Here is a 12565-nt window from a genome sequence, read left to right as displayed (position 1 = left end):
CAGACTGCTTTTGAAATGCAGAATGCCGAAGCTGGTCTCTCTGCACAAGTCTCTTCCTAATCAGCCGAAGAGCCTTGTCTCTGGCCGGCTTTTTGCTTCGGTTTCGCGACAGCGACTGGCGCAACTTCGTCATGGTCTTCTCAATGAGCCTTGGCTACCTCCAGCCTCAACTACGCCTTTACCAATCACATACTTCTCCCCGACTTGGGTGCGGAGGGAGCATGGGGAAGGCCCGCGGAGAACCGATCACAAGCCGCCAGATGAAAGGACCTTGAAACTCGGAAAAAGTGTGTACTCGCTACTTCCTCTCCCTTTTTGGGGGTTTTTTTTTATAGAAAAGCTGCTCAACTAACGATTGAAGCGTTACGAACCCTCTCACCCCTCTTGCCGACCATCTTGTACAACACCTTACCCACCGAAATCCTCGCCCCGAGTGTTAATCTTCATCTATTCCCATCCACACATCCACACCTCCCCACTGTCAAGGGACGCACACTCTACCGCGCAGCACTATGGACTGTCCCGGTAGCATGGAGTAGTGTACCATTAGTTGGCAACGTGAAATTGCAAATTCTCAGCGAAAGGATAGTACGCGCCGGGACGCTGCTCGACCCTACCCATCACGGCGCCCACCACGACTGTGGCGATGAGCGCCTACTAGTACGATGGAAAACCGAACCACGAACCGATAGCCGCCCTTTCCATGGCCCGGCATCTTCAAATATCAATTCTACAACCTCACAAACTGCCTCATCACAAAATAGCCATCTCTCGGCTTCCACAAACGGCACCAACAAAGGCTTGAGTGTCCTTCTCGGTGGTGAAGAGCCTATTTTCAAACTGTCAAAAGAAGAGCAATTCACCGGTATCTTTATCTTCTCCTTCGATGAGGAAGGTCGCATCCTGACTCATACTATTGAGCATGCCGACGAAGCGGACGGCTGGGACCGGACTGCTAAATTCGTGACTCTCACTGACTGGCTCATTGGCAAAGCGCGTGGCTCGTTGGACCCAGCTGTCAATGCTGGACTTGCCATGGCAACTGGTCAAAATCATGGGTTTGCTTCTGGTAATGGCCGGAGGTCATGACTGCACCCTGGCTGCACTCTCATATGCAATCACACCTTGAGCGAATCTCTTATTAAATAAAAAAATCCGAAGGCAATGAAAGAACATACATTGACCGCCGTGTTTATGTATTCTTTTCTAACCTTTTGGTGCATCGTGTACCTTTCTTTATGTCCAAGGCGCACCTGGGCAGCAGCATCTGGTGATGAGTGCCAAAGGACCGTTTTGGCATTGAACTCTTCTCTTTCGCTTGGCCTTGTCTGCTGGCATCCTGGAGACATAGCATCGCCACTCTTCTGTATATTATACCCCTATACTAAACAAATCAGATATTCTAATAAAATCCCATGTTAAACATGGAGAAGTCCTTCTGTAACTTGGAAAGCAAAATTCATCTATATACCTATGTACATTATTCAGTCTTTTTGTGCACAGCAGGCGACTTCAAGAAGCCGAAAACCGCAAGTGTAACGACACACATGGCAAACCCGCCAGCAGTATAAGCAGCCTCACGGCCAGCCCACCAAAACAGAGAACAGAACACAATAGGACCAGTGGCCCTACCAGCCTGTCCCCAACCCCGCAAACGACCCATAACCGCGCCGCGATCTGCGTCTTGCGCCTCGAAGCTACCCAGGCTGTTGAGGGACGTGACAACCGTAGCAGTCGTTACCGCCAGCAGAGCACCGGCAGCATAGAGACCCGAGGGCGAAGAAACGCGACCAAGACAGAAGAATGAGATGGTACAGGCCACGACACCCACACGGAGGGTGACTAGTGGCGGGAGACGGCGCACCAGCGTACCCTGAAGGAGGGAGGCGATCAATCCCATCAGGGACAAGAGACGTCCATTCAATGCGGCCGGGCTGGCTGTTGTGGCTGATCCCGCATAGAGCGTTGTAGTCAAAAAAGGGAGGGAGAATTCCAGGCCGGAGAAGGGAAGTAGGAAGAGGAAGTGGAGGGCATTGAGAAGGGCCGGGTTGTTTGTATGGGTGCGTTTAGTGGAAGCACTGCTCTTCTCTTCTGTCTTCGTACTCGACACATCATTCTTCTTGGCAGAGTTAGTCTCGCCTTCCATCTGAAGTGTTGTCAGGCGGGGATGCGTCTCAGGCAAACAGGTCCAAAGATAGACAGTTTCAATAAAGATCAGAACAAAGGACACAATTGCAGCGACGATGAACGGGTTTTCGGAAACCATATCAATACTACTGAGTGCCGCCCCCAGCGCCGGCCCAAACGTGAATGCGACACTGAAACAGGCCCCGATTAATGCCATAGAGGAGCCGCGGCGCTCCTCGTCTGTGATATCTGCCACTATGGCGTTGGCCATTTGCACATTTGCTTCGCTCAAGCCGCCAACAATACGACTGGCGAGGAACATGCGGAAGTCCGTGGCTGACACCCACAGCGCGACGCTCAAGAGGTTGCCTAGCATGGAGGTAAGCAGAGCGCGACGGCGGCCATGGCGGTCAGATAGGCGGCCTATGACGGGTGCGGCGAAAGCTTGGAGGAGGGAGAACAAAGAGCCAAGGGCTCCGCCGAGGAGTACGATATCATAGCGCGAGTCAATGGGGCGTGCGAAGGAGTTTTTGTAGGCGTTTAGGTAGTGGAAGATGCGGTTGAGGAGGGAATCTGGGGACGGATCTTGCGCGCGATAGAACGATAGGAGCGAAGGGAAGAGGGGCAGAATAAATGTAAAGGAGATCTACAGGCATTGTTAGTTTAAGTAAACGTGATTGTTGGCTTGGAGGGGATAGCTTGGTCCTACCAAATCTAATAGCAGCGATAGTATCAACACCTTCAGCACCTCCTTTCGTTGGGCGCCAGCGATGGCCATTGTTGCTGGCGCCGTATATACAATCGAAGATGGAAGAAAGAGCCCAGAAGCCAAAAAAATGTGCGGAATGAGAAGAATGTCGAGAAGTTGACACTTGTACAAAGAGTACGGAGTACAAAGATTATTTTTAATCAGATTGAATACGCCAGGAGCCCCACTGGGCGCCGGTCTTCATTTCCTATCGTGGTTTAGCGCCTGGCCCTGAAAACGGGTTTCATTCAAGATTACGCTAGTAATAAACGAATACGCGTATTTAAAGTGCCTTTCAGTCGTATTCGGTTATTTTCATCAAGTCATACATCTAATTGCTCTGCATTTGATTCGGTCTTTGGTAATATCGTTACATTACGCTAATGCAAATTGGGTTAGGAGAGGTACAGTGAAATCACATCGCGTGTCAGTATTGGGCGGTCTTGTATACACTGAGACTACATCTGTTGTACACAAAGTACATCAATGGATGCAGGATCACTTGTCATTGATTATTGCCCACCTGTTCAAGTAGTAAACCCTGTTCTGTCACATCAAACTAGCCCATACTCAAACATGATGTTGTTTAGGAGAAATCCTGGAAAGTAATGGTGCACTCATTATGATCAATTTCGATCTATGCCCGACCTAAGCCTGTCCACCGGTCCGTTCACAAGCGCCGATAAAACAATAGCCATAGAATACATATGTATGTCGTGGGAGAAGCTCTCTGGGGATCGGGAATATGCACGCTGAAAAAAATTGCAGGACATGGTCAAGAAGACTTTGGCAAAGCCAGACGAAGAGATCAAAGTGACTCTCCGTGAAGAAAATTCGTTGCGTTCGTGAGCCATCACATCGGACCAGAAATTGCCGAGGCCAGTCTCGAGAAGACAGACCTAGAAATCCCTCGTTGGAACACCACTTTCGAGACAATATCCCAAAACCAGCAGGTTCTAACTGACATCCTAGGATTGCCACTCTTACTCGCTGGAAGCAGGAGCTTCCACCGAGCTAGAGGCAGGGCCACTTGCACCGCCTCGGCCACGTCCGCCACGACCGCCTCGTCGTCCGCCACGTCCACGGCCCTCACCGACACGACCGTCACCAGCACGACCTTCACCAGCACGACTTTCACCAGTACGACCTTCACCACGGCCCTCACCACCACGTCCCTCGCCAGCACGCTTGGCGTCATTCCGGCCTCGGCCACCACGCTGTCCGTGACGGCGGCGACCACCTGACTTGGCACTGTTCTCGCCCTGGGTTGTAACATCAGCGCCAGCAGAACCGTTGTTCAAACCCGCATCGGCGCTAGCCGGAGTAGCCTGGAGGCCAGTGTCGGTCTCATCAGGGTTGCGAGGAAGCTTGACCCATTCGCTGCTCTCATCGCTAGTAGGAGCCCAGGTTTGCTCCGCAATCGAGTTTCCAGCATCAGAAACCAGAGTCTGCGCAGGAGGGGCCAGCTGATCAGCTTCGGAAGCTGCAGGCCCAGCCTGAGCGCCGAAAGAGGTATCCTGGAGCTCGGTCAATCCAGCGTTGGCCACGGTAGGGTCGGTTGTAGGGTCGGTGGTGGGGGTTGCCTCCGAGACAACTTCAGTGGTCTCCTCAGGGGGAGCGAACTTGTCAGATGCTTGCTTCACATCGCCATCTAAAGAGATCGAATGTTAGCCACCACATTCAATGATATTTGACGGTGGTGGTGATAGTGGGGGTGGGGTTGTGGGTGGGGGATTCATTACTGACAGGTAAAATCAAGAGTGGTCCCCTCAACAGCATTGACCTTCTCATCAGCACCTTCGGCAATCTTCAGTAACGAATTGACTGCAGACTGGTTGCCAGCATAGACCTCAAACAGAACACCCTCGAACGCACGGCTCTCGGTGGTGACAGCATCACCGTCGCGTCGAAGGATGGCCGCGGCGCACAAGAATTTAGTCACGGTGTAGAACTGCTGACGCAGTGCTTTCTTAGAGGCCTCAGTTGCATCAGCAATGGCGTTATTACGGACAGCTTCGAGCTCCGCCTCATGCGCCTTGACAAGCGCAGCCTTCTGAGCAGCCAGACGGTCCTCGTATTGGACAGCGAATTGTTTGTAGTGACCAATCTGCTCCTCGACCTGGGCAATGGTGGCCTGAAGGGTAGGCTTCTTCAGAACCTGGGCCTTCTGGTCGTTGTTGATCTTCTTCTCCTCAATCAGTTGATCAAGCGACTTGTCGGGGTTTTCAGCAACGATGGCGTCGACTTTGGCGAGGGAGTTCTAATCAAAAAGAAAATCACAATGTTAGAGATGTATGAAAGAAACAATTGAAACCAGAGAGCATGCAACAATGACTCACCAACTTCTTCATGGCATTGCGAAGTGTCCTAACGGGGCATACAGTTAGCTCACTTTCACGCGCGCGCGCGCAGGCAATAACCCCGCGACCAGGTATAGGATTTTAGACATACTTCTGTAGCTCCTTCAAATAGCTGCTCTCTTGGCCATCAGAGATGGGACTCTCGGGGTCCTTGCAGACGCTTGAAGCTCGTGAGCCCTTCTCTTCGTCCTTGAGCTTCTGGGTAGCGGAAGCGGGAGGCATGATGGGAATGTGGGTAACACAGATATTACAGTATTTCCGAAAAGCTTGTACAGGTCTGGAATGAAGAATTAAACGTGCTAACGTTGAAGAAAAGATGGGTGTTATGAAGGAAGAATCAACATGCGGGTCGGGAACCCTTTCTTGGTCGGTGTGGCCCACTGCCTTTGGGCTCTCTCTCTCTCTCTTTCTTACGCATTGTGAGCACGCGAATTAAGCAAGTAAGCAAGTAAGCAACCACAGCACTGGCATATATCTACAACTGCGCAATTTACCAGATAACTGATTCATTATTTGATCATTTCTTCCATTGTATTGCTCCAGGGTATCATATTCACATTCGCCCACAACGCCATAATATCACAAAATCCAAGTCAATCTTAGTACAGTATCCCCTAGCCTTTGGTATCCATGCTAGGCAGGTCTTCGTCATAAGTGAAATATCGAGGCCATATTATGGGCTCTGCTATCCTTGGAATTTGCGCAGTGTTTTCTAAAGAAACCCCATACTTGTCAGCTATATGTTCTCACGAGACTTCCAGAGAAGCTTTGAGATCGACCTCGAATAACGCACCTCGGTGACTTTGCGCACTGTATTCGCTGAGATATTCTTTTCGCCAGATTTGCGCGACCGAATCGATGCTTCACGCATTAACCTATAGTGTGTTAGCCCATTGCTAGTTCAATCACGTCGGCGGCGAGAACTCGAATCGGAGGGTTGTGGCCAGTGGATCAAGCCACAAGAATAGATGGAGACGCACTCTTGCATGAATAGCATGTAATCCAAAAAGATCTATAAAACTAGTATTAGCGACTGGGGAATAGAGAGACTTCATGTTAGGACAACCGCGTACCAGGATGTCGGCATTCTTGCTCACACTCCGATTGGAGTGGGCCTTGACAATGCGCTTGACTGTTCCTCGTGGATATAGTTTCTGAACTGCCGCCATGGTGAATAGAGTAAAGGAGGTGGTGAAGTGGAAGACGTGTGCAATGTTCAATGTTCAATGTTTACCCCCCAAAAGGATGTGGGGAGCTCCCGGGGTCTCTAATGTGATCGAACATCGTAATGATCTGTTTCTTATGTAATTTCGTATTCGTATTTCCGGCTGGTCCGAGACACGTGATTGATGTACATCATACGATCGAACATGTACATGTACATATGCATGGATGTATGGTTGTATTAATAAATGCATCTGTATTTTAAGTATATTGCTTAATGTACACTTCAACGCAGTCGTCGAAGAATTCGCCAGGCTGAAATACCAGCAATTGAACCAATGGCTACACGCCAGGCCAGGAAAACCCAGATTGCCATGCGCAAGCGGTCATAATACCCCCGGAGCATGATCCCAACAGCATAAGAAGTCCCATCCGTTGCTTGGTCTGTCGGACCATAATATCTTCCCACTCCGAGACCACCGATACCCACTTCATTGTGATCATGTTCGGTATTCGTCTCCTGTATGAATGGAAATGCGGCCGTTTCGCTATCAGCGGCCATATTACTAGGACGAGCACCCGATCTCACGTTGAGTGCATTACGCTTCCGTAGATTATAAGTCACAATTCTTACAATCAACCGCAGGTCAGGCACGGTAAATGTGGGATATTTCCACAACTTCACGGCTTGATGGGGAGGGAGCATATCCAAGAAGTCGGCCAGGATGCCGAGAGTGAGACCCCAGAGGAGCAGCGGACGGGTAGTGTCACTCGAGTCCGCTTGCCCACTCAGACACCATCCCTTGAAGCGCTGAGCCAGAGAAAGTTTGGGTGGATTCTCTTCAGGGATAAACCCTGGAGCTGTAGTGCATTGGTTGGTTTCCGACGGCAGGAGCCTCACGGCCGAGAACTGCATCCAGCCCATCAGAGACCGAATTACAAGACGGGTCAGAAATCCGCCTTGTCGAGCGAAACGCTGCGACATATCCACATATTCCACGGTCCGCAATGATGGTGATAGGAGCGCGCGCAGGGGAATCCAGTGTGTCGATGCTACTTCCGTGGGCTGCAATCTAAGAGTCGGGGAGTCGCTGCGAGTCGTGAGGAAAACGAAGGGACAAAGAACCATCAGCCTACAATTTAAGTCAGCAATCCAGTTTTTGGCGGCGAAAGTGAATTGGGCATTCGTACGCTTCAGACCCCCAGCTGGTAGTGACTACCCGCTCAGGGAGATTGCCCACACTAATGGTATCCTCTGTTGTCAAATCTAATCCGATTTCCTCTGAAGCTTCCCTAATAGCGGCAGCTTTATCATCTGCATCTTCCGGGTCTCGCTTTCCGCCCGGTAGGGCAACATGGCCGGTCCATCGGTCCCCCACGCGCGAAGCACGCTTGATAAACAGAACCTCCGGTTCACCGTATTGGACCCATGGCTGTGAAAAGAACTCGTCTAAACGTTGTTGAACTGGCTGAGAAGCATCTTTTGTGGAGGTTGAGCTGGGCCAATGGTCATAGGTTGGTCGTACCCGAATAATCAAGGCAACCGAGGCGCGTTTCTTGCAAGTTGGGGGGTTTGGGACGTAGGGATAAGGTTGACGATGTAGCTCGGCTAATACGCCATGCAGATGATGGGACAGCCCCGGGGTTTGTGCAGACTTGGCCTCCATCAAGTTGCGTGTATCTAATATTTTGATGTCAAGAGGAACCCTGGATTGTGGAGGATATCGGTATCGGAGAGGTCCATGTGCACGTACCTCTATCCGGTCCTGACTGGGGCGATATCGGTCTAGCCCGTACTTCTGTACTTCTGTATTGTAAAATAGCGTACAATGCCGTCGGAATATAGATTATCCGACTAGCTAGTTATAGCTAGTCATCCACTAGTCTATTCCTGGACTCTGATTGGTCTCATACAACGAGCACGTGCGTCTATCGCTGGCTATCGAACGCTTTCAGTCTCGAAGCTGCGACATGGTCCATCGCTTAGTTCGAAGCTAATGAGCTATTTTTTTGGTGTCTCATATTTCTTAATCTGCGACAGAATCTAAGCTCTTGCTTTGCTTTTTCGAACCAGAAGGTCAACTTGTCTGAATCCTCTCTCTCTCTTATCTCTTCCTCCCTTCCGAAACCCCCCAATCAGAGGTGCACACCTGCTCTGAGTAACAACTGCACGACACCAATTACAACTGGACTGGCTCAAAATGCGGTTTGGGAAAACCCTCCGTGCTGCGGTGTACCCTCCCTGGAAAGGGAAGTACATTGACTACACCAAGCTTAAGACCTTGCTGAGAGAGAATGATGTCACCCGGAACGGAGAAGACGCCAGTGACTCCGATGACGATCAATGGACTGAGCAAGATGAGGAAGCATTCGTGCAGGAACTGCTCAATGTAGAACTGGACAAGGTGAATTCTTTCCAAGCAGAGACATCGCAGCAACTCCGAGAACGGACAACGGCATGTGAAGTTAAACTTCGACCATTGGCATCTACCTCGGAGCAAGAAACGCCTGCCCTCAATGAACAAAAGAAAAGGGCTATTGCCTCGGAAGTTCTGCAAGAACTCGATAATATCACCAAGGAAGTCAGTGCCTTGGAAAAGTACAGCCGAATCAATTTCACAGGCTTCCTCAAGGCTGCAAAGAAGCATGATCGCAAACGAGGTGCCCGGTACCGGGTGAAGCCTTTGCTCCAAGTGCGACTGTCGCAACTGCCATTCAACTCGGAGGACTATTCACCGTTGGTCCACCGACTCTCGGTGATGTACTCCTTTGTTCGGGAGACCCTTAGCCATGACATTGTACAACCAAGGGAGACGGAGCATGGATTTGGCCGTGAGACCTATTCGTCTTACAAATTCTGGGTTCACTCAGACAACGTTTTGGAGGTCAAGACTCACATCCTTCGCCGATTGCCAGTTCTTATCTACAGGCCGGGAACTTCCAAGGACCTCGATACCATCACTGAAGACCCTACCATTACGTCCCTCTATTTTGATTCCCCTCAGTTTGATCTCTACAATCAAAAGGTCGCACGAGCACCCGAAGCCGGCTCTTTACGACTGCGTTGGACGGGATCATTGAAAGACAAACCTACCATCACATTGGAAAAGAAGATTGTCACCGACGACGACGAAAGTCGACAGGTCAAGGTACAGCTCAAAGACAAGCACATTAAAGAATTCTTGGACGGCGAATATCGCTTCGACAAAAAACTCCATCGCATGGAGGATTCAAACAATGGCGAGTCGGCGGCCGCCGAAGCCTTGAAAAAGGACGTGGATGAGCTGCAGTCCTTCATCAAGGACAATGACCTGCAACCTATGCTCCGGGCCAACTACACACGCACCGCCTTTCAAATTCCTGGCAATGATCGCATTCGTATTTCCCTCGATACCAACCTTGCGCTCATTCGGGAAGATGCCCTCGACAGCGAGCGTCCATGTCGTGACCCAGCTGAGTGGCACCGCACCGACTTGGACGATGCCGACATGACTTATCCCTTCAACGCTGTCAGAACTGGAGAGATCACTCGCTTCCCTCACGCTTTGCTCGAGATCCAGCTTCGAGGCAAGGCCCATAACACCGAGTGGGTCAAGGACCTGATGGTCTCCCACCTTGTCAAGGATGCCCCCCGCTTCTCCAAGTTCGTCCACGGTGTTGCATCACTATTTGAAGACTACGTCAACAGCTTCCCCTTCTGGCTTGGTGAACTTGAGAGTGATATTCGCCGTGATCCGGAAACCGCATTCCACGAGGAGCAAGAACGACTTGCTCGACGAGCGGAGGAGAACATAGCAGTGGGAAGTTTCATGGGAGACGCGCGCAGCCCAAGCGTTCGCCCACAGGTCGGGTCACCTTACCACCAATACTCTAATACAGGCTCTCCCTCGGCCATACGGAGGTCCTCGGCAGTCGTCGAACCTGCTGCGCGGCCTCTGCGTCCATCAATCCCAGAGCCCCAGCGCCATGATACCGAACACGCTCCCGAACCAGAGGAAGCACCCGAGCCGCCCACTCGCCTCGAATCCATCTTTCAATTCTTCGGGATATCTCCTCAGCGCTGGCTTGGGGAATCGGTCTCTCTTCCGCCTGGCGTTCGACACCCCGGCGTCTGGATCAAAGATGCGGGACCCGTTCGTGTGGAAAGTAAGGTTTACCTTGCCAACCAGCGAACATTCATCAAATGGCTTCACATCAGTATCCTCCTGTCGAGTTTATCACTGGGCCTCTACAATGCCGCTGGCAAGCACAACCAGGTAGCCCAGGCCCTGGCTGTTGTCTACACCTTCTTTGCCATCTTCGCCGCAGTCTGGGGATGGTTCATATACGAGAAACGGGCCCGTCTCATCCGCCAGCGGAGTGGAAAGGACCTAGACAACATGCTCGGTCCTATCGTAGTTTGCATCGGTTTGGCAGTTGCCTTGGTCCTGAACTTTGTCTTCAAGGTTAGCCTTCCCAGTCATTTTATTTCAACCCGGTCTTCTCGCTAACTCGTTAACTCGTTAATAGTATTCCTCGGCACTCAGTCAAGGCCGCAATCACCCACTTCCTGATGTGCCGGTTCACTCTAACTCATCGGCTGTTTTCGACAACAGCTCGGGAGGTTCATGGAATAACTTGAACCAGGCCCAGCAGATTTTGTGATAGTCTTTCTGTGTTTTTTTTTACCCCTTATTTGAACATGTGTCTTGTGGAGCTTTGGTGTAATTGTTGGATAATAGCGTGTACCTCAAAATAACGCCCTTCGGGAATACTTGTGATTTATATCAATTACTTCTCTTGTCCAATGCAAATATTATTGTCCAATCGAATATAAAGTGGTCTAACACTTCTAGCACTCATTTAGAAGATACGAGACCCCACGATATAAGAGACATCTGGAAAACCTGAAATGAAACCCGCAACCTCGGGAGTGCGGAATGTCAATGGAAGGAATGCTTACAAATCGACTGTCATCCCCAACATCAAAAGCAATGATCCAAAAAAAAAAAATATTATTATTACTATTAATATATATATATATATATACAAAGCAAAGAATATCCCAAATTTAATCCCATTATCTCTCTGTCGCTCACATCTTCGACATAATGACGAACTTCCAAATTCAGATAATTTCAGACACCGTCTGCCCAGTAAGTATTCCAACCATATATAACACAAATCTATATCCCATCCATCCAAAGTGACCCCAAATTCACATACTAACCATATATTTCTATTTAAAAAAAAGTGGTGCTACGTCGGTTACCGCCGCCTCTCGCGAGCAATAACCACCCACCAAGCTACGTACCCAGCAGACACATTCAGCCTGCACTGGAAAGCATTCTACCTCAATCCTGCATCCGCCGAGTACCCCGGCGTGAACAAAGCCGAGATGTACACTCAGAAATTCGGGGCTGAGCGCTTTGAAGCGATTTTCGCGCGCCTATCGGCTGTGGGCAAGGGCGAGGGCATCCAGTTTAGTTTCGGCGGGAATACTGGTCTCACGCGAGACTCGCATCGCTTGCTTTGGTTTGCTGGACAGCGGGAGGCTGAAGAGGGAGGTAAGAAGGAGGGTGCGAATGGGGTTATTGGTGGGTTGCAAACGAGGGTTGCGGAGCAGCTGTTTAGGGCTTATTTTGAGGAGGAGAAGAACATTACCGATTTGAAGGTGCTTGTGGAGGCGGGTGTTGGGGCGGGATTGGATCGGGAGACGGTGAAGAAGATGTTGGAAGAGGATGTCGGTGCTCAGGAGGTTGATCTGGAGGCCAAGACGGCGGCCAGGAGGTTGGTTTCTGGTGTGCCTTATATTTCGGTGCAAGGGAAATATCATGTTGAGGGGGCTGATGAGCCTGAGGTCTTTATTGATATCTTTGAGAAGGTGAAGGCCGAGCAGAAGGATTAAAGCATGTTAGAGAATGTTAGAAGGGACTTCGATATAGTTCTAATACAGTCAGAATGCTCTATCCTACGATTAACTATATTGAATGATTTCAAACGTTATTATGATCGTCTGTATTCTGTGATTGACACGCCATATCAAGTAAAGCTATTTAGACTAGCAACAGCGTAGCTGATTCTATTTTGGTGCATTTGGGTGTCAAAGATATCTGCACGAAAATAGAATGTCGAGGTAGGGAATATCTTAGTGATCTGTCACTTCCAGCCAATAAAGCTAGCATCC

General features: G+C 50.1%; 7 protein-coding genes across 7 annotated transcripts; 3 read left to right on the top strand and 4 right to left on the bottom strand.

The window, feature by feature from the left end:
- Positions 1-22: 22 nt before the first annotated feature.
- Positions 23-1089, top strand: N7487_001259 (uncharacterized protein; the record flags this gene model as incomplete). The annotated part of the gene is made up of 2 exons (XM_056869007.1): positions 23-287; positions 362-1089. 2 exons carry the CDS (start codon positions 23-25, stop codon positions 1087-1089), a joined length of 993 nt encoding a protein of 330 aa, XP_056733791.1.
- Positions 1090-1480: 391 nt separating this feature from the next.
- On the bottom strand, positions 1481-2905 carry N7487_001258 (putative tetracycline transporter; the record flags this gene model as incomplete). Its single annotated transcript, XM_056869006.1, has 2 exons — positions 1481-2773; positions 2837-2905. 2 exons carry the CDS (start codon positions 2903-2905, stop codon positions 1481-1483), a joined length of 1362 nt encoding a protein of 453 aa, XP_056733790.1.
- A 953-nt stretch (positions 2906-3858) lies between these two features.
- On the bottom strand, positions 3859-5457 carry N7487_001257 (uncharacterized protein; the record flags this gene model as incomplete). Its single annotated transcript, XM_056869005.1, has 4 exons — positions 3859-4526; positions 4622-5135; positions 5215-5242; positions 5327-5457. The coding sequence occupies 4 exons, from the start codon at positions 5455-5457 to the stop codon at positions 3859-3861; spliced, it is 1341 nt and encodes a 446-aa protein (XP_056733789.1).
- A 463-nt stretch (positions 5458-5920) lies between these two features.
- N7487_001256 (uncharacterized protein) lies at positions 5921-6404 on the bottom strand (the record flags this gene model as incomplete). Its single annotated transcript, XM_056869004.1, has 4 exons — positions 5921-5947; positions 6029-6110; positions 6216-6247; positions 6309-6404. The coding sequence occupies 4 exons, from the start codon at positions 6402-6404 to the stop codon at positions 5921-5923; spliced, it is 237 nt and encodes a 78-aa protein (XP_056733788.1).
- A 281-nt stretch (positions 6405-6685) lies between these two features.
- On the bottom strand, positions 6686-8066 carry N7487_001255 (NUDIX hydrolase; the record flags this gene model as incomplete). The annotated part of the gene is made up of 2 exons (XM_056869003.1): positions 6686-7532; positions 7591-8066. The coding sequence occupies 2 exons, from the start codon at positions 8064-8066 to the stop codon at positions 6686-6688; spliced, it is 1323 nt and encodes a 440-aa protein (XP_056733787.1).
- A 534-nt stretch (positions 8067-8600) lies between these two features.
- Positions 8601-11043, top strand: N7487_001254 (SPX domain protein; the record flags this gene model as incomplete). Its single annotated transcript, XM_056869002.1, has 2 exons — positions 8601-10844; positions 10909-11043. The coding sequence occupies 2 exons, from the start codon at positions 8601-8603 to the stop codon at positions 11041-11043; spliced, it is 2379 nt and encodes a 792-aa protein (XP_056733786.1).
- Positions 11044-11489: 446 nt separating this feature from the next.
- Positions 11490-12286, top strand: N7487_001253 (DsbA family oxidoreductase; the record flags this gene model as incomplete). Its single annotated transcript, XM_056869001.1, has 2 exons — positions 11490-11534; positions 11633-12286. The coding sequence occupies 2 exons, from the start codon at positions 11490-11492 to the stop codon at positions 12284-12286; spliced, it is 699 nt and encodes a 232-aa protein (XP_056733785.1).
- Between the last annotated feature and the right edge of the window lie 279 nt (positions 12287-12565).

This window comes from Penicillium crustosum (genome assembly GCF_028827405.1).
Source record: "Penicillium crustosum strain IBT 35664 chromosome Unknown utg000001l_segment0_segment0, whole genome shotgun sequence".
Classification (NCBI taxonomy): Eukaryota; Fungi; Ascomycota; class Eurotiomycetes; order Eurotiales; family Aspergillaceae; genus Penicillium; species Penicillium crustosum.
Note: the sequence above shows the minus strand (reverse complement) of the source record. Positions and strands in the feature narration are given on the sequence as shown.